The sequence below is a fragment of the Coturnix japonica genome, chromosome 1 (assembly GCF_054131305.1).
Source record: "Coturnix japonica strain WE chromosome 1, WE-NBRP24, whole genome shotgun sequence".
Taxonomy (NCBI): Eukaryota; Metazoa; Chordata; class Aves; order Galliformes; family Phasianidae; genus Coturnix; species Coturnix japonica.
In genome coordinates, this window is record NC_140663.1 from 72,592,539 (window position 1) to 72,610,876 (window position 18,338).

The 18,338-nt window shown below is 43.3% G+C and overlaps 1 protein-coding gene across 2 annotated transcripts; it reads left to right on the forward strand.

Annotated features, from left to right (window-relative positions):
* Positions 1 to 19: 19 nt before the first annotated feature.
* On the forward strand, positions 20 to 18,312 carry NAA50 (N-alpha-acetyltransferase 50, NatE catalytic subunit). Of its 2 annotated transcripts, none has more exons than XM_015874300.2 (5): positions 20 to 206; positions 10,643 to 10,779; positions 11,226 to 11,345; positions 12,685 to 12,751; positions 14,390 to 18,312. In XM_015874300.2, the coding sequence occupies exons 1-5, from the start codon at positions 199 to 201 to the stop codon at positions 14,568 to 14,570; spliced, it is 513 nt and encodes a 170-aa protein (XP_015729786.1). In that variant the 5' UTR covers positions 20 to 198; the 3' UTR covers positions 14,571 to 18,312. The 2 variants fall into 2 exon arrangements, with proteins under 2 accessions (XP_015729786.1, XP_015729795.1); XM_015874309.2 differs by having other exon boundaries at positions 10,646 to 10,779.
* The last annotated feature ends 26 nt before the right edge of the window (positions 18,313 to 18,338 follow it).

Consider the following 18,338-nt stretch of genomic DNA (forward strand, 5'->3'; position numbering starts at 1 on the left):
GCGTGAGGTGAGGGGTCGTGAGGGCGGGCGGCGGTTGAAGGAGGTGGCGGCGGCCCATGTGGAGCGGGCCCGGGAGCTGGAGGCTGAGCCGCTCGTGCTGCCCGGCCCGAGGAGCCGGTAGAAGAAGGGAAGGCCCGAGTGGTGCCGCCGGGCCCTGCGTGCTGCTAGCGGGGACGCTGGGAACGGGCAGGCCGCGCCATGAAGGGGTGAGTATGGAGCGCGGCCGGGTGGTGCGGGGCCTGCATAGGCCGCGTCGCTTGGCGGCTTCTTTACCCTATTAAATCGGCTCGTTATGTTCCCGAGGAGATTAGGGAGGCCCTGAGTTACGGGCTGGTCCGACAGAGTAAAGAGCCCTCGTGGTTCTGCGGGTCTGCCCGTCTCCAGCCCTTTTTCTTATTTTATCGTAGTTGACTGCGTTTGTTTGGTTGTATTGTGGGTTGAAGTGTTGAAGCGGTGGTTTCTGTGGATGGGTGGAAGGAGCAGAGTTGTGAGGCCGTCTTTGCTCTTCCGTGGCTCCAGAGGATCGTGCCAGGTGTGGCTGATGGGGGCACCCTGCCCGCTGCCACCGCTAGGGAGCGAGATGGGAGCGCCGGGCTGGGGGCCCTCAGGTTGGGTTTGGGGCCAGGTGACCCTATTGACCTTGTGTAGGTTGCTTTAAGGCACTTGTCTCAGCCTCTTAGGTTACCCAGTGCCCCTTGGTTCAGGGTCATATGCATCGGGCCTTCCTCCCCCTGCCTCAGTTTCTTCTTGTATGTTAAGGAGGTTTTCCGCAGCTGTTTCTCAAAGCAGCGATAAACCAGTGCTCATGAAACTTGTGTTACGCAAGGCTGAGTATTACTATTCCAGTTTCACAGCTTAAGGCGGGGTGAATAGAAGCTGAAGCGCTTAAGCTTTTGCTAAGAAATGGTAAGGGGTTTAGCTTATTAGCGATTGGGGTGAGGTCACACAGGAAGGCTTCCTGATGACAGGTACATAACAGGGCTGGAGCACCTCCCCTATGAGGACAGGCTAAGGGAGTTGGGTTTGTTCAGCCTGGAGAATAGAAGGTTGCGGGGTGACCTCATTGCAGCCTTTCAATACCTGAAGGGAACTTACACCCAGGAGGGGAGTAAACTCTTGGAAAGGACTGACAATAGCAGGACACAGGGAAATGGTTTTAAGTTAAAAGAGGGAAGATTTAGGTTGGATGTTAGGGGGAAGTTCTTCACTAGGAGAGTGGTTAGGCCCTGGAACAGGCTGCCCAGGGAGGTTGTGGATGCCCCGTCCTTGGAGGTGTTCAAGGCCAGGTTGGACGGGGCCCTGGGCAACCTGATCTAGTAAAGGTGTATGTTTGGTGGCCCTGCCAGGCAGGGGGGTTGGAACTACATGATCCTTGAGGTCCCTTCCAACACGGGTCATTCTGTGTGTGATTCTGTGTATGCTAGAATTAAAACCAAAATCCAGTTTAAGTGCAATCAGATCGAAAGGACTAGATTAACACATCAGAAGGAAAACAGTAAATCACACTGGGTTACTCCAGAACAAAAGCAAATTGTTTGTCAAGCTACAAAGATCAGAGTGCTTTCAGAAGATAGGTCCCAGAATAGATCTAAAGCTTCAACTCTGGAATATAGAAAGTAATGCCTTGCTTGAAGGGATCGCATCTGTCTTCAGTATTTAATTCAGAATTGTGGGCCAGTTCTTTAGAGCAAACTGACTCCGTCTGAGTGTCTTCTGTCTGGGAGCATGTGTATTACATAGTAACACGCAAACCATGAAACACAGAGAGCATTTTGGGAGCACATCCCTCATCTCCTGAATGATTTTAGTAATTTAGAAACCCATTATGTTTCCTCCCCTCCTCCCCCCCCCCCCCCCCTTTTTTTCCCACTTAAACATGATTAGAAAAACTAAGGTAATTCCTTATTCTCTTAGTGAACTTAGTGAATCTCTAGAGGGCCGCTTCTTTTTCTCATTTATTGCATTCGTAATTGTTGTTATTGTTAGTTCTGGAATTTGAAAATCTATTTTAGACTGTGTTTGCTTGAGGAAAAATAGCAATGGGAAGGACTCAAGTCATGTTGTCTGGAGCAAACTGACTGTCCTTTATTGCTTTCACGGTGCCAATTCACTTGTTGCTGAGTAGCTTTGAATTGAGCATTTGCTGATGACTGTCTATGGTGTTTTGAGGCTTTGCAGTACAAGTGTTCTCCTGATCTGTTTTAGTTCAGATGAAGACTGTGAGAAGTCCAGCTTTTTCCCATTGCCCTTATCTCAAAGTCACGTTACCCAAGGGATGCAGTGTGTGTGCTCAATCACATGCTCTACCCACTGTGCAAGTGGGAGTGTTACACTGCATGCGCTGTGTATGAGCTGTGTTGTGAGCAAGGCCCTGCACCTGTGATCCTGTGCAAGGGTGTTGTTTTGTGCTGTGGACCAGAGGCCGCCCTGGCCTTGCTGGTGGTATTATATGGCAGCATACATTGGCCACATGATGAAAAATAGCTCAGAGCAGGGAATTGGGTCATGTATGGTACCACTGTCTTAAAAAGTCATGCTTAGTTTTTTGTTCTTTATATATATTCTATATATATATATATATCAGAAGGCTGCCTCCAAGTTTCTGTGTGCTGCAGTTCAGTACATCTTACAGTCTCCAGGGGTTCCGCTCGCTGGCTACAAAGCCTCCAGACCAGCCCCATGCAGAAGCAATTGCTGCAATGGAATGTCATGGTGCTGGCTAGTGCTACTTTAGCTGGCTGTAGAAATGGCACCACAGCTGGAGAATGTCTAATGTAACAGCGAAGTGCCAATTCAGCATATTTAAATGCAATGGATAGTTATAGGTAAGGTCTCATACCTCTAACTAAGCCTTTAGAGGCCCTGTAGCCGTATGTGCTTTGCACAAGAACAGGGACTATTCTTCACTCCTTCCCAAGTTAGCGTTACAGAGCTTAGATAGATCTATTGATTTGTCTTTACACAGATTAAGATGCACTGTGAGGTAGGAAGGACTGGCAGGAGAGAACAAGAGAAGTCAGATGTCTTTACTCGTTTGAGAGCTGATGAAGAAGCGTGTTGGTCCCTTGCATTCCTTCTTCTCTAGGTAAGGCAGGCAACTTCAGGATTCCTTTCTGTTCCCTGTTACAAGAGGGTGAGAGATGAAGTGACCCATGTGTTTTTCCTGGGAGCTTTAGAAGAGCAGAAGTTTTCCAGGAGGGAGTCTTGAGGTGGGGGTGATAAGAGAGAAGTCTGTAAAGATGACTTGCTCGTTGTTTGAAGACTCCTGTACTTGAAGACCTGAGAATGGAGAAGTAGAGCATTTAAATGGGGTAACTGTGCCTTTGTATCAAAGAAAGTGTTATTCAATTAATTCATTAAAGAAAGGAAATGAAATGAGGCTTTATAGAAAATAGAAACAAACCCACTTTCATAATGCTGTCACTAGGGCACTAAAACAAAGGTATTTCAGTTTTCCTGAGGGTGGAGATACTGTGTTAGGGAAGAGAATGAGAGCAGCAGAAGAGTGTCATGCAGCACAGTTAGTTCTCAATGTATGAAATGCTTCCTGAGCTCACATGACCTCCTTCTTCCCATTATTTCCTGGACTCTGTTTCATATTTGGTTGGTTCTTAGCAGGCTTGAATCAGTTCTATATGGAGAGGTTAACTATGTACAAGAAATGTCTTTTAGCCATTCAGATTTGTGTAAATAACGCACTTGGTGAACCCAAGATTGCTTCTGATTTGAATCTCAAGGTAAACATAACCTCTGCTGTTACCTGAAGATCACTAAGTACTTTATGAATGTTAATTAGTGAAGATTCATGATTTCCTAGGAGGTGAATAAGGATTGTAATTTTCATATTCAGGAACATTGAGGGTATGGAAGGGGGCTGTAATTTATAAGCATTCCAGGAGTTTTGGTTGTGGAGCCACAAAAAATGTGGAGTTATTTCAAACTGGTGAAGTATTCCTGCTTTGACTGCGATTGTGGCTAAGAATCACAGAATCACAGAATGACCCGGGTTGAAGGGACCTCAAGGATCATGTAGTTCCAACCCCCCTGCCTGGCAGGGCCACCAAACGTACACCTTTACTAGATCAGGTTGCCCAGGGCCCCGTCCAACCTGGCCTTGAACACCTCCAAGGACGGGGCATCCACAACCTCCCTGGGCAGCCTGTTCCAGGGCCTAACCACTCTCCTAGTGAAGAACTTCCCCCTAACATCCAACCTAAATCTTCCCTCTTTTAACTTAAAACCATTTCCCCGTGTCCTGCTATTGTCAGCCCTTTCGAAGAGTTTACTCCCCTCCTGGGTGTAAGTTCCCTTCAGGTATTGAAAGGCTGCAATATCTGAATGTGCTCGTGAGCTCACCTGGCTAATAAGGAGAAGTGCTTAGACTAGCAGTGGGGAGTTAGGATTTCTGGCAGCTCTTTATCTGCTCTATGATCACAGACAAATTGTTTCCTCTTTCGCTGTACGTGGGACAGGCAAATGTAATACAATAGGCCTTCAGCTCATGAGATGCTTTCAAGAAGCAGCATTGTGAGCTGCTAAGTGATGTTATGTATGGCTGCTTTTCTCTTCTAGACCAGCAATAACTTATTTCTGTTAGTTCTGAGTTCAGATTTGTCAGCTGCATGTGGGGATTTCTGTTCTTTGTATCCAACTACAAAATGACATCTCAGTTTTCTCAGGAAAGTTTATTTTTTTGACACATCTTGAAATGATCTCACTGTCTTCCTCTTGCACTTGCGTAACCAGGCAGCTGAGACTCTTTGTGACAGCATTGCTGCTGTAACCTTAGGGTTGTTATTGGTGTGGTTGTTTGGTGTGCTGTATGATGGTCCAGTCTTCTAGGCTGAAGAACAAATTGTCCACATATAATGAAGATACTTTGACTGTAATAATATGTTAAAGACATAGAGCTGTTGGAAAGGGTCCAGAGGAGGGCCATAAAGATGATCAGGGGGCTGGAGCACCTCCCCTATGAGGACAGGCTGAGGGAGTTGGGCTTGTTCAGCCTGGAGAAGAGAAGGTTGCGGGGTGACCTCATTGCAGCCTTTCAATACCTGAAGGGAACTTACACCCAGGAGGGGAGTGAACTCTTGGAAAGGGCTGACAATAGCAGGACATGGGGAAATGGTTTTAAGTTAAAAGAGGGAAGATTTAGGTTGGATGTTAGGGGGAAGTTCTTCACTAGGAGAGTGGTTAGGCCCTGGAACAGGCTGCCCAGGGAGGTTGTGGATGCCCCGTCCTTGGAGGTGTTCAAGACCAGGTTGGACGGGGCCCTGGGCAACCTGATCTAGTAAATGTGTATGTTTGGTGGCCCTGCCAGGCAGGGGGGTTGGAACTACATGATCCTTGAGGTCCCTTCCAACCTGGTTTGTTCTGTGATTCTGTAATGCACCATTTGCTTTCTGTTGTAAGGGAGAGGGGGTTGCAATTGTCTGAACTATGTTTTGTGGAATTAGATCAGATTCCAGCAAAACCTCTTTGCATCTAGATCCCTTTGAACTGTGCATCTTGGGAGAAGTCTTCTGTTAATTCTGTTTCTGACACTACCTGGATTTTTTTGAGCACATCACTGTGCTGTTCTATAATCCAGCACAGCTGGGGAGATCTTGCAGCAGGATATCAGGTGTTGTGTGAGTACGTGCTCAGCAATAACTCAGAGTAAAGGAGGCTGGGGCTCAGAAACGTATTAGACTTGCACTCATCTTTCTGACTTTTTGGATGATTAAAGCAGAGCAGATTTATAGCCAGCAGATCTTCTAGATAATTGGAGACATGCCAGTCTGCCCACAAGACCTAGTCTATCTTATGTGCCTAGCAGGACAGCTCATCTGTTTAAAGAATAAGAACTTATATTAAGAAAAAAATCTAGAGAGGCTCTTTTGGCTTTGGAGCTGAATCTAAGTAAAGCCACACCCTTCAGGTCTATAGCTTTCCTAGCTCTGGTTTGGTTTTATTTTATGGGAGTGGATTATCCTGTCTAGACTCCTTCTTTGACTTGGAAGCCAAAATAGAAGCAATAAAGCAAGCTGGCTGCGTAACGGGGTGACAAACCTTCTCTGAAGTCCTTTCATTTGTTCGGGCAGTCTTCTTCCCCCTGCTCCCTCTCCTGCCTCTTCCACTGTACCTCAGTACATTTTGCAAGTTGCAGATACAGTTCAGCTAAATTTAGAGCACCAGATGCTTGAAATAAGCCTGGGCCCAGCTATCGGTTACAAAGAGATCTGTTTCAGTCAGGCACATCCCTCTGGGGAGGGACTCATGCTGCTTAAAGCCGAATGAGGCTGAGATTCTTACAGCATTAAGAAATTTGGAATTTCCCCTTTTTTCTCTGTGTGTGCTCTAAACTGGTGTACAATGCTGGCTGTTCGTGTGACGGAATTAGTTTTACTCCTGAACTCTTAACTCTGGAACTCAGCTTCTTATGAGCTTCTTTATAGCTGCTCTTCTTTAGTATGTATCAAAAAGCAAAGTACAGCCTTCACAGCAAAGGCAAATGCTGTTCTCTCACGTAACTCCAGTTACTTCCACCAGTCTGAATTTAAGCCATTACAGGAGAAGTAACTCAACTGCGTTATTGTAGCTCCGTTGGTAGGCTGCAGGTGGAGGAATGCAGTTGCAACATAATGAATAGGATTGCATTTGTTCCTGTGGAAGGTGTGTACTTTGTGTGTTTCCTGCAAGTGCTTAAAGGACTTTAGGGCAGTGCCTGCAAGAGCCAGAGTATTAATGCTGATGTTCTGGGCATGCATCCAGTTTCAGTAACTTCTCCACGGCACCTCTGTAAATTCCCATTTCCATCAGGATTTTGTGAATCCCGCTTCACTCAGCTCTGACGTAGCTGGGCTGCATTGCTGTGCGCCTTATGGACCAGAAACCACCTCTGAGTGTGGTTTTTCCTCAGTAACTGAGTTATATTACATTACTGAAATGCAAATGTAGTCCTAGGTTATGTCAGGAAAATGCTTCCAGTAGAGATGAGAAAAAGCTGTTGCTGTTGTGCAGGGTTTGTGTTTAGAGTGAAGCTTTGGTCAATTGTGTTTAAGGAAAATTATGTGATGGAGTGCAAAGAAGAGCTAGTGTGACAGCAGCAGGAATTAAGAGCCAGTGTTAAAGAAGGAGGCTGGGATCTTTAGATAGAGTGAAAGCTGAATGGCATGGTAGCTCTCTAAAGATACAGGCTGTGGGTAAGAAGTACTGGCTCGCATCAACTACTGAAAGGGCATATGGTTAGAACTTGTATTAATTTGGGTGTCAATCAGAAGAATGCATAACTATGAGAACAGTGATGGCTTGGGAACAGCCTTACAGTGATGTTGTTGGAGTGGCTCCAGTTGACTGGTACTCCATCTAGGTAAGGCGCTGCATGTAATAAGAGGCCTGGTATGATGAGCCAGGAGTCCCTGGTTCCTCCATATAAAGGCAACCCTGTAGGCTTGGGGAAGAGTGGCTGGAAAGCTGCCTGACAGAAAGGGACCTTAGACTGATGGACAGTTGGCTGAATATGAGCCAGCAGTGTGCCCAGGTGGCCAAGAAGGCCAATGGCATCCAGGCTTGTATCAGGAACAGTGTGGTGAGCAGGACTAGGGAAGGAATCCTGCCCCTGCACTCAGCACTGGTGATGTCTCACCTTGAGTGCTGTGTTCAGTTTTGGGCACCTCAGTACAGAAAGGACATGGAGGTGCTGGAGCAGGTCCAAAGAAAGGCAACAAGGCCTCTGAAGGGCTTGGAGAATCTGCCCTGTGAGAAGCAACTGAAGGAACTGGGGCTGTTTAGGCTGAGGGGAGATCTTATTGCTCTCTTCCAATACCTGAAAGGTGCTTACAGTGAGAGTGGGGTTGATCTCTTCTCACTGGTGACAGGACTAGGGGAAATGGCCTCAGGCTGCACCAGGGTGAGTTTAGGTTGGATATCAGGAAACACTTCTTTACTGAAAGAGTTGTTAAGCACTGGAATAGGCTTCACAGGGAGGTGGTTGAGTCACCATCCCTGAATGTGCTTAGAAACCATTTGGATGAGGTGCTCAGGGATGTGATTTAGTGGAAGGCTGTTAGAGTTAGGGTACTGTGGTTAGATTGTGGTTGGACTCAATGATCTTTAAGGTCCTTTCCAACTTGAGCAATTCTGTGATTCTATGAAAATGAATTCCTTGTGTTGGGTGACTTGGGAAGCTGCATCTCCATTGAACCCAAAGCTTTGATGCCTACAATGAATACAATTCTGCTACCTCCAAGGGATGCTATTTGGAATGCCAGTAATAACTGTGTATCTTCTGAAGAAAGTGATTGGAATAATGGAATAAAATCTATTAAGGAATGATACCTGAGTGCTTCAGGTGTTCTTATGTGCTAATTTGAGTTTGTGATTTAATTTTTGTCTTTGCAGCACTGAAGATCAGATATTTCTGTTACAGCCTCTGCTGAGCTGGAATACACAGCTGGTCCTACGGGCCTCAGCTGATACAGTAAATTTATGTTATTGTTTTGGCTAAGAAGTAACTAGGAATTCTATCAACTTGTAACTAGCTTTAAAATAAACAAATAAAGCATTGCCTTCACTCCAGCGGAAAGGAAGGGGTGACCATCTGGTGTACTTCCTTCTAGGCACTTTGTCTTGGATAGTTTGTGGCTGGGGTGGTTTTAAGCCCTTATATTTGAAGTGCACACTGCTCTATATGTGAGGTTGAGTGTGGAATGAACACCAAATGATCCCTGTGCTTCTCTTGTCTGCTTCATCCAGTAGCAGTTTAATGTGGACTAAGCTGGCTCTTCTGCTCAAGAAGCAGTTCTGCCTCTGGCAGCTTTTTTTCCCCCCTCTTTGTTGACAGAATTTATGTGGTAAACCCAATCAAGGGACCAATGTGGGTTAAAACTAAACTTTCCTTTTTTTTTTTGTTTTTGGCAAAGTTGTAATTGAGGTTGGTTTGCCACCTTTGTGCCAGCAGGAGCATGGAAATGAGTGGCTCGGGGTTAACAAGTGTGTTTCTTCCAGCAGTAGTGCCAGCTTTACCTTGTTTCTACTGGAGGCTCTAGTGGCACTTTTTGCTGTGCTGTCTTCAGGCAAACTGAACTCCTATGGTGTATGTCTCCTTTCCTGTGAGCTCATTTAGTTTGCCTCAAATGCTTGAGTGCGATAGGTGTGGTGCTGATTTAATCAGCTAGTGCTATACATTAATTTATGGTTTGAATATGTGGTATTCAAACAAACTTAAGGAACATAAAATCAGTTTGCTGTAGTGGTTCTTCTATTTCTTTCACACTGTCTTCCAGGATGTCTCAGTGGCCCTGCTGTAATTCTCACCCTAAGAAGAAACAGCTAGTGGCAGAGCACAGGAGATGGACAGAAGGAGATGTAGGGGGCAGCAATTAATGTAGCAAGTGGTGGTGAGAGCTGGGGAGCCCAGGGGCTCAGGCAAATTAGTCAGCAGTACCTTTCAGCTGTGCACTACTTGGAACAGTTTCTCTCAGCAGGTCCTGTAGCCTGAGAGGTGGTGTGTTGGTTCAGTAGTTATATATAGCTTTATATGCTCTGTTTTTCCTGTCTGGAACCTGCCTGATGAAGGCCAGTCTTCTGGCCGTGTCTCCTCAACCACGCCTTCTTTATTTATTGGAAGTGTGCAGTCCACTGTCTTCTAATGCCTTAACTTTTCACTTCATCAAAGACTAAAATATTAGAAAGCATGCAATACCTGGTAATAGTCTGGGGATTTTTGTTAGAGCAGCTTCTCCTTTACACTTTAACAAGTCGACCATAAGCTCATCATAAAGGTTCAGGCTAGTGTTACTGATCTACTGAGGCTGAAACCTTCTGATTAAAAATAAAAAGGTATCACCAAGGTTAGTATACTGTTAAATAATTTTGGACAGGAGGTCTAAGCTGTCGGGGGAGAAAGTGAGGTTTTTCTCTTTCCTTATCGACCTTCTGGTTTGCAGCTAATCTGATTTAACTGGGCAGATGAGACCTGCTCCCTTTGGTTTCAACTTGATGCAGAAAAATAACTCTTCTAGTGCTACTGAGGTGCTTTACTCAAGCACGACACTCAGACATGAATTTGGCTGGGAACCCAATGCACTGTGTACTTGTGTTTCAAACTAGTGTTTCTGCTCTCAATCAACAGGAAGAATGACTTCAGTGAGGATCATAATTGATGCACTTATCACCTTGGCAGTGGCACACTTACGTATTAATAGGCTTAACATGAGTTTTCTGCTGCACACATTATTAGATGTGTGGTGGCATGGCACTTGTGTCTAAGTCTAAACTTTATTAATTCCTGCCACCTGTCAGTACAAAGTCTGCATTTTCTTGGTCTCTCCTAGCCTTGTCCTTCACATTTAAGTTTCTACAGAGGTTAGTATTCTCCTGAATGTTCTTCAATCACTCCATAAAGCAGCACATCTAATAAGTATATCAGTGTAAAGTGTGGCCTCAAACTCCTGTTTATACAGCACTGATTTATATTGTATTTTTGCAGTTAAAGCAGCCACTGATGAAAGTGAATTCTGTGGGCTGAATGCTGCAGTTCATCTATGTATTGAACTGATCATTGTGTGGAGCAGTTCTCTAAATATAAAATAACTAATTTTTGGTGTCCGTAGAAATTTTTGGAGTGTGTCAATGTTAAGCATGTTTTGATTTGTTCCAGTAGCCGGATCGAGCTGGGAGATGTAACACCCCACAACATTAAACAGCTGAAGAGGCTAAACCAAGTCATCTTTCCTGTCAGCTACAACGACAAGTTCTACAAGGACGTACTGGAGGTTGGCGAACTAGCCAAATTAGGTACCTTTGTTCTTGCCAGCAATCGTGGGCTGTGATGTGCCATCCTTAATGCTTTTGAGTAGCAGATTCTTCTATTTTGTTGCTTAATGTAACAACAAATAACATCTGGAATCTTAAAAAGCTGCTGTCTTAACCTCAAAGGGTTTATGTTATAAATAGCTTCTATTTTACTATAGAGTGGTACGTTTTCTGTTACAGCAGAAAACTTCATAGATGTGTGCTACCAACTTACCTCCTAAGGTCACTTGCTTATTACAGTTAAGAATAAGTAACAAATACTGTGTTAGAGTACCCCTGGTAATTTGCCTTGGTGTTAGTCATAATGTATGACTTTATCTGGGTCAGGGAATTAACAGCTGGGAAGGGATTTACAGCATTTAAACAAAGGAGTTGCATGTGTAGTTTGAGATGTATAACTGATAACGCTTTGCTTCACTCCCTGACAGCCTACTTCAATGATATCGCAGTGGGAGCAGTGTGCTGTAGGGTGGATCACTCCCAGAACCAGAAGAGGCTGTATATCATGACACTTGGATGCCTGGCACCCTACCGACGGCTAGGAATAGGTGAGGAGGTGGTTCTTTTGTGTCTTGAGTCATCAAGCAAACAAGAATGTCTGGCCAGCCTTTTAAATTGCCTTGTAGAGTTTTTTTGCTGCTTTAACCAAGATAGCTCAAGGTGTACTTTTAGAGCAGTAATTGCTTTGGGGAAAGAGTAACTTATAAAATGCTCCTGCTGTCCCATCTTTCAGAATTTATTTATTTATTTTTAGAACTTTATTGTTCAGGATTTCAAATTCTATTAGTCACATTGTTTTATTTCTGTGATGTAAACACTCACCTTCTGTAGATAGAAAATTGAAGCATAAAGGTATTCTAAAATAGTCTGAAGCATGGAGCCTGCGTGCAGTTCACGTGGGATAGTTCACTTGGATGAGAGCACCTGTGTGCTCTCTTCAAGGCTAACAAGCAGTTAAAGCATGTCGATGAGGGCACTGTCCAAATGTCTCTTAATGCTGACAGGCATGGCTGATGAGCTGCCTCTCTAGGAAACCTGTTCCAATGTTTTAACACCCTCAAGGTAAAGAAATGTTTCCTAATATCCAGCCTGAACGCACCACCCCCACTACCCTGTGCAGTCTTGTGCCTATCTTGTCCTGCCATCAGTTCTCAGGAGCATAGATGGGCATCTTATTCTGTTTCCCTACTTCAGGGAGCTGCAGAGAGGAGCGAGGTTGCCTCTCAGCCTCTTCTTTCTTCCAAGGTTTTACTTTCAAGGACTTAAATATCCTTTTTATATTGTGGAGCCCAGAAATGCATCTGTTCTTCATTGTGTTACTTCTTCATTCTTCTAAATTGTATCTGTCTTTAATTTCTAATTATTGCTGCTCAGGGGTAGTATTCCTTTACTATCCATACGACAATGAGTTATTCTCTCTACTGCAGATCTGTGGGCCAAGTTAATCAAAAGCTCATGGTATTTGCTATTTGCTTTGGGAAGGTAACTTAAAATATTTTTAATAGGTTTTTGTCATTTAAAAATTACAAGTACTCTCACTAGTCTATACTATGCTTTGACCGTATTTTAACTACGTTATAGATCGAGAGTTCAGTGTTTAGATAAGGTGATTTATAAATATGCTTCTGAGTTCTCCCAAGAAACAATGAAACTGTGAACAGAGTTTTATGTGCAGAAGGATTTCTTACTGGCTGAACTTCAATGCTCATGGATGACATCTTTGTATTAATTTATATTTTCTGATTTTAGAACTTAGTGTCAATGTCCTCAGCACATGGTCTGTCATTTTATCCTACTTTGGTTAACTGCTCAAGAAAGTGGTTGGCGAACTAAGTACAGAATTGATTGTGCGCTTCTGATTTTAAGTATTTCTTTAACTTTTGGCAGGAACTAAAATGCTGAATCATGTCTTAAACATCTGTGAGAAAGATGGCACTTTTGACAACATCTATCTGTAAGTAAGAGTTACACCCATACTATTACGGAGAATGAGAGATGTACATGGGATCAAACAGAGGGAAATCCAGAAGTGTTTTATAGTCTCTAAGTTGGATTATGAGACAACTTTCCTCATAAATATTTAGCAAAAAAGCATCAGAAGGAAGGTTGTGTTGTATTCTGGGTTTGTTGTGTGATACAGAGAAAACCAAAAGCTTGCTTGCTTAATCTTAAAATTGTTTTAAAGCTGTGATCTATAGCAGAATTGCATTGCATTCTTTGAAGAAAAAGGTGGAATTTATTTCTTTTTTATACTCTCCAGCATTGTCCCATAATAGAAAACACTGCAAGCCCTGCATACAGTTTTAAGTTATTTGCTGTCTTTTGTCACTTACGACACTAATATGTATATTAGAACATCACTCCAGAGGTGCTTAACAGACTATCTGTATTTGCATTCAGTGGCAAGGCCTGGCTGCTTACTCCAGTTCTTGCAGTGTGCCAGGTCACCTGTTTGTGCAGCAGCACAGTAAACTAGGTCAGTTATCTGACACAGCTGGGGAAATCTTCTCTTAGTGTTTTGTTTCTGGGGTTGGTTGGTTTTGTGTCTGTTTCCAAAATATCAGCTACATCTATGTAAGCATTTGGCATGATACTGACATGTGAACAAGCAGTGGGGTAGAGGACAGGGGTACTTGAAAGGGTTGTTTTAGTAGTTCCCTGTAGAGCAGTTTTGGCCAAAATCACTTCAGAGCCAGCTCCCTCCTTGGCCACAACCTCCTGGTTATACTGGCACAATCACAGGGTGCTGTGAGGATAGTCCTGCAGCGTCTGTGGGTTGGTTTCACTTAGGATGTGTTTCCACAGCAGCCTGAACTCTTGCCAGGACTTTTGGAGATGTGCAGTGAAGGTTGTTTTGGACACTGGTATTATTGACAAGTGAATAACTCTCTCCTCAAGCTGAGACCTGTTCTGCCAAGGAAGTGTAAATTCTTCCAAATCCACTACTATTGTATCTTTGTGCCTGCTCTGTAAGAGCAGCAGGTATTTTAAAGAGGAGTTGTAAGTCTGCAGGGCTGCTTTACGCTGCCTTAGCTTTCTGTGAGGAGAGGAGGGTGGTAAGCAAGGAGTAAAGAGTTAAAATCCTATTCAGTGTCACATCAATGTCATCATCAGTTTTGTATTAGAGCTGTCTGAATGATGAACCCTGCACATTGCTTTGGGTCATCTAAGAAGTGTTTCTGAAGGAAGTTTAAAAATAGTGAAAGTCTCACTTTAGAGCCTTTAATCATATATAACTTTGTTATATATTTCCCAAAAGATATCCATCACTTCCAAGTGATGAAAAATTGAAATTACTGAGCTATCAATATTTAAGTCTTGGCTATTTGTATTCCTTAAAATAATTTTTCTTAAGGGAAGTATTTGCCATTTCTCATATTTGTCACAGATTATTCAGGAGCTGTGTTATCTCAGGATAACCTGTGGGAAGGCCAGAACTGCGAGTCTTGGGACTACAGTCATTCCTCTCTGGATAGATAGTTCCTTTCCTTATCTTGCTTATGTTCTTTATCCTTTGTTCACAGCACAAATGCACAACTTTATACCGTGGAATGTTCTGAAACCCGTCTCTCTATCCTCGTTTCTGTCCTAGGCATGTCCAGATCAGCAATGAGTCAGCAATTGACTTCTACAGGAAGTTTGGCTTTGAGATCATTGAGACGAAGAAGAACTACTACAAGAGGATAGAGCCCGCAGATGCTCACGTGCTGCAGAAAAACCTCAAAGCCCCTTGTCTTGGCCAGAACGCAGATGTGCAAAAGACCGACAACTGAACAAAACCCCAATGAACATTTTCTTGCACTTGCTTGTCGCCAAATAAGGAAAGAGAGGCCTATTGATATATATTTTTTTGAAATTACACACCTTCATTGTCATCCTCTTTTTTTTTTTTATTTTTTATTTTTATCTTGACCTCTCTCCAACAAAATGTAATGCTTCTTCCAAGGATTGTCAGATCATTTTGGGGGTTATTTTTTTTTTAATGGTCTTTTTCTTTTGTTCTGATTGAAGTGGGAAGAGGTGTGCAAATCTCTTTAGTTTGAGGTGTGGAGGGCTTGAGCAGGTTGTCCTGATGACAGGTTTCCTTCAGAGAATTCTCTTGGTAAGCAGAATGTAAATCTGAGGGGGAGGAAAGGAAAAGCAATATCTTGTTCTTTGACTTCTGTATTATCTTATTTTTTATAACCTACAGGGTACTTTTACTCCCCCAACCTTTGAATGTTATTTCAGTACTTCCCACTCTTCTTCCCAATTTCCCCCCTACCTTAAGAAAGTATGTAGTTCTTCCCAATATTTTTGAGTATGGCTTTTTCCTCCATCATTTGCTGAGAAGGGCAGGCTTCTTTACCATACCTTTTCACTCTGCCTGGGCTGATATTTTTGAATGTTGTTGTTGTTTTTTTTTCTAAAAAAAAAAAATCTCACCCAAGCTGGTGCTACATTTCTTAACTGACTGAGAGGAGGGTTCAGAGTGGACTTTGGTTTTCCTTATCTCCATTTATCAAAATCTCAGCAGATGACTGACAGTGAGAGCTAGAGCTGATTTGGTATAAGTAAACCTATATTTAAAGCAAAAAAAAATCTTGAGGCAAAATCCTTGCTTTAAAAATGGGTGAGATGCTGTAGGACTTGCTGAGAGTTTTATCTGTGCTGTTGGAATGGGAAAAGTGATTGTGACCACCTTACCCATGTTGATCATGTAAGGCAAACACCTGTCTCCAGATAAATTTGCTACAGGTGATAAACCTGTGGTGATGAATCTGAGATGAGTCAAGGGTTGAAGAAACCAGGCAGCAAGGCTGAGATGGCAAACAAGAAACTGACCCCGGTCACATTGCTTTGTAGGAGTGTCCTGGATTTTCTTGGGATTGGCTTGGCTTGCTGTGTTCATGTGCTTCTTCAGAAGGAGGTGGTTAAAAAAACAGTATGTTTTGCTCTTTTGAAGATTCTTTTCCCTTTTCCCTGCAGCCATAATAATGCAGTTCTCCTCTCTTGAGAGGGTATTTGTGGAGCATTGGAGAAAGCAATGTCTACTAGACCGGTTTATGGATTTGGAAAATAGGCTGAGTGGCTTCTTCCCGGTACTCTAACCTCAGAAAAGCTACAGCAAACTGAGCTCTGCTTTGCATACTTTAGTGCTTTCTTTGCATGAATCAGTGCTCCTTTCTATGCATTGTTGCCAGCAATTCTGCGTATGCCAATACAGATACCAGCTTAAGCTTGGATTTTTTTCTCCAAGCATCTGGGAAAGTGCACTGAGTTGTGACAACACCACCCTGCCCCATCTCCCAAGTAGTTACTGAGCTACGTTCTTTTCCTGTTTGTTTTATTTTCAAGTTTGAACCTGCATCTTGAATTCATCTGCTTTGAAAGCCTCCCAACCTATAGTGCGCATTGCAGTGTGCATCTTGTTAGCAGGTGCTGTCCAGTTGTTTGAAGGTGAGTTGGGAACCAAGGATTTCAAGATGAGAGTTGTGAAGAGGCAAGGGATGGTACCCCTCATTGCACACTATGTGGTCCTTTATTACCTGGAGGGGTGACTATACAAGCTGCTCCAGAATTACTACTACTTTCCTGGAGGTGTGTAGTGTTATTGGAATGCATCTTGACAAGACCTATGCTGGAAAATAGCTACTCTGTTTGCTAGGTTTGCACTAATTGAGTCTTGGTGGTGGGCAGGTCTTTAACAACAAAAGCCCCTCTGCATGGCCTGAGCACCTGTGTTTGCAACACTTGGTAGCAGACTCTGGCTGGGAAGCAAAGTTTCTTTGTCCAGAAGCAACCTAGTTTTGACAAAAGCTTATTTTTAGTACTGCCAGGACCTGCTCGCACTGGTTATGTTGGCAGTTCTAGTATCTGTCTCGAGGGGGGAATGTATAGAAGCACAATTAGCTTGTCATATGCCAACATAGTTTCCCTGGCCATTTGTAGACCAAACCAAGAGAAGTATGTGGTGGGAGAGAGATAGTATTGTACTTGAGGATGTTCATGCAGCACAGCTGTAACTTAGACCATAGCTGCCTCTGGTGCCAAGCAAAGTGCTCTTCATTCTTCTAGAACTAAGTGGTAAGTGTTTGGGTTGGGTAGATGGGTGTGGGGATATGAATTCTTAGGATTTGCTGTTGTCGTAGGCTTCCACAAATCAGTGTGTTTTGCAGACAGTTTTCCTTCAGGTTTAAAAGTACAAGTCTGATGTCTGAACTTACTTGGAGTAACCTTTGTTTCTGTCTCTCTTTGCTTTGGGCTGCCATCATTCTATGAATGTATCCCTGAAAACAATTCTTAAAGCTCCTATTCCACAGCGAACCTGCCTCATTGTAACTTCTGATTAAATGTGTTGTAAGAGGTGGAAGTGAAAGTGACCACGCATGTAAGACTCCTTTTCCCAGGCTATTAATCCTGGAAAACGGTTGTTGGATACGAAGTTTAATCTCAGTCTCTTAGAAAGCTGTGTTCCCTGTACATGGATGAGGGAGGGTCAGTAGTTCTGAACAACAAACAGCTGTATTTAGTATATTGGCCAAGTTGGCCGTAGTAAGAGAATGCTGCATCTTAGTACTGTTATCCAGAGTCACTGGAACTCTGAAGTGTGAGCTTAATGCAGAGAACTTCAGTTACTTCCTATTGTGCTGCAGCAGGACCTCATTTTAACTTGAAAATAACTGCTTATGAACAAGTAAACTTTCTTCTGAAGTCAGGTGAGAGTTTCAATGGAGAAAAAATAATATGCCAGCACTTCTGGATGAGGATGTAGCAAGAAAAAGGTATATGCAACTAGCAGCTTTAGAGAGTTCATTGTGTGTTATGCATATTGTTCTTGAATCTCTGCAGCTGGTTTTGTTGTACATGGATTAAAGTGTAATATCCACAGAGAGACTTCTACTAGAGGATGCCATAGTACAGGGGAAAAGATTCATCCAGGAGAGATATCCCTCTTTTTTGGGAGGGGGAGGAAGGGAGAGGATTTATTTTGTGTATACAGAAACTGGCCGAGTTTACACGATGCAGCTAATGGTTCAACTTGCCAACTCAATACGACAAACTGTTACAACTGAAACAAACTTCTGTGATATTTTGTTAATTCTTGATGGTGCCCTGTGATGTCTAGTAAAAACAAATCGATCTCCTACACATCCGTTGTTCCATTCTCCCCCTATGTTGTAATCCAGGGTCAGCTGCTATGCATAAAGTCTGTGTTTCTGTCGAGTGTTTGCTGACTTGGATGTTTCTTTGGAATCTGCGACTGCTTTCTGATTAATTTGGCTAAGGCCGCCCCTGGTCTCTTGAGTTTCATTTAGAGTTATGCCGTTTGCGGTTTACAATTGCATTCTCAGCGTTACAAATTAAGTTGCAGGGGGAGCAAATTCTTTACCGTTGAGTCGGTCCGTTATTAATCTCTTATCATTGCCCTCGTTGTACATCAGAAGCATGTTTTTGTTTTTTTGTTGTTTTTTTTTTTCTCAGACTCTTTAGAAATACTGTTCAGAATAAACGTGCACTATTTGAGTTATGTCACTTATGCCTTGTCACGTGCGTTTCTT

Coding starts and splice junctions, on each gene's coding strand:
- NAA50 (XM_015874300.2), top strand. Junction 10,780..11,225: donor TGGCGAACTAGCCAAATTAG/GTACCTTTGTTC, acceptor ACTCCCTGACAG/CCTACTTCAATGATATCGCA. Junction 11,346..12,684: donor CTACCGACGGCTAGGAATAG/GTGAGGAGGTGG, acceptor AACTTTTGGCAG/GAACTAAAATGCTGAATCAT.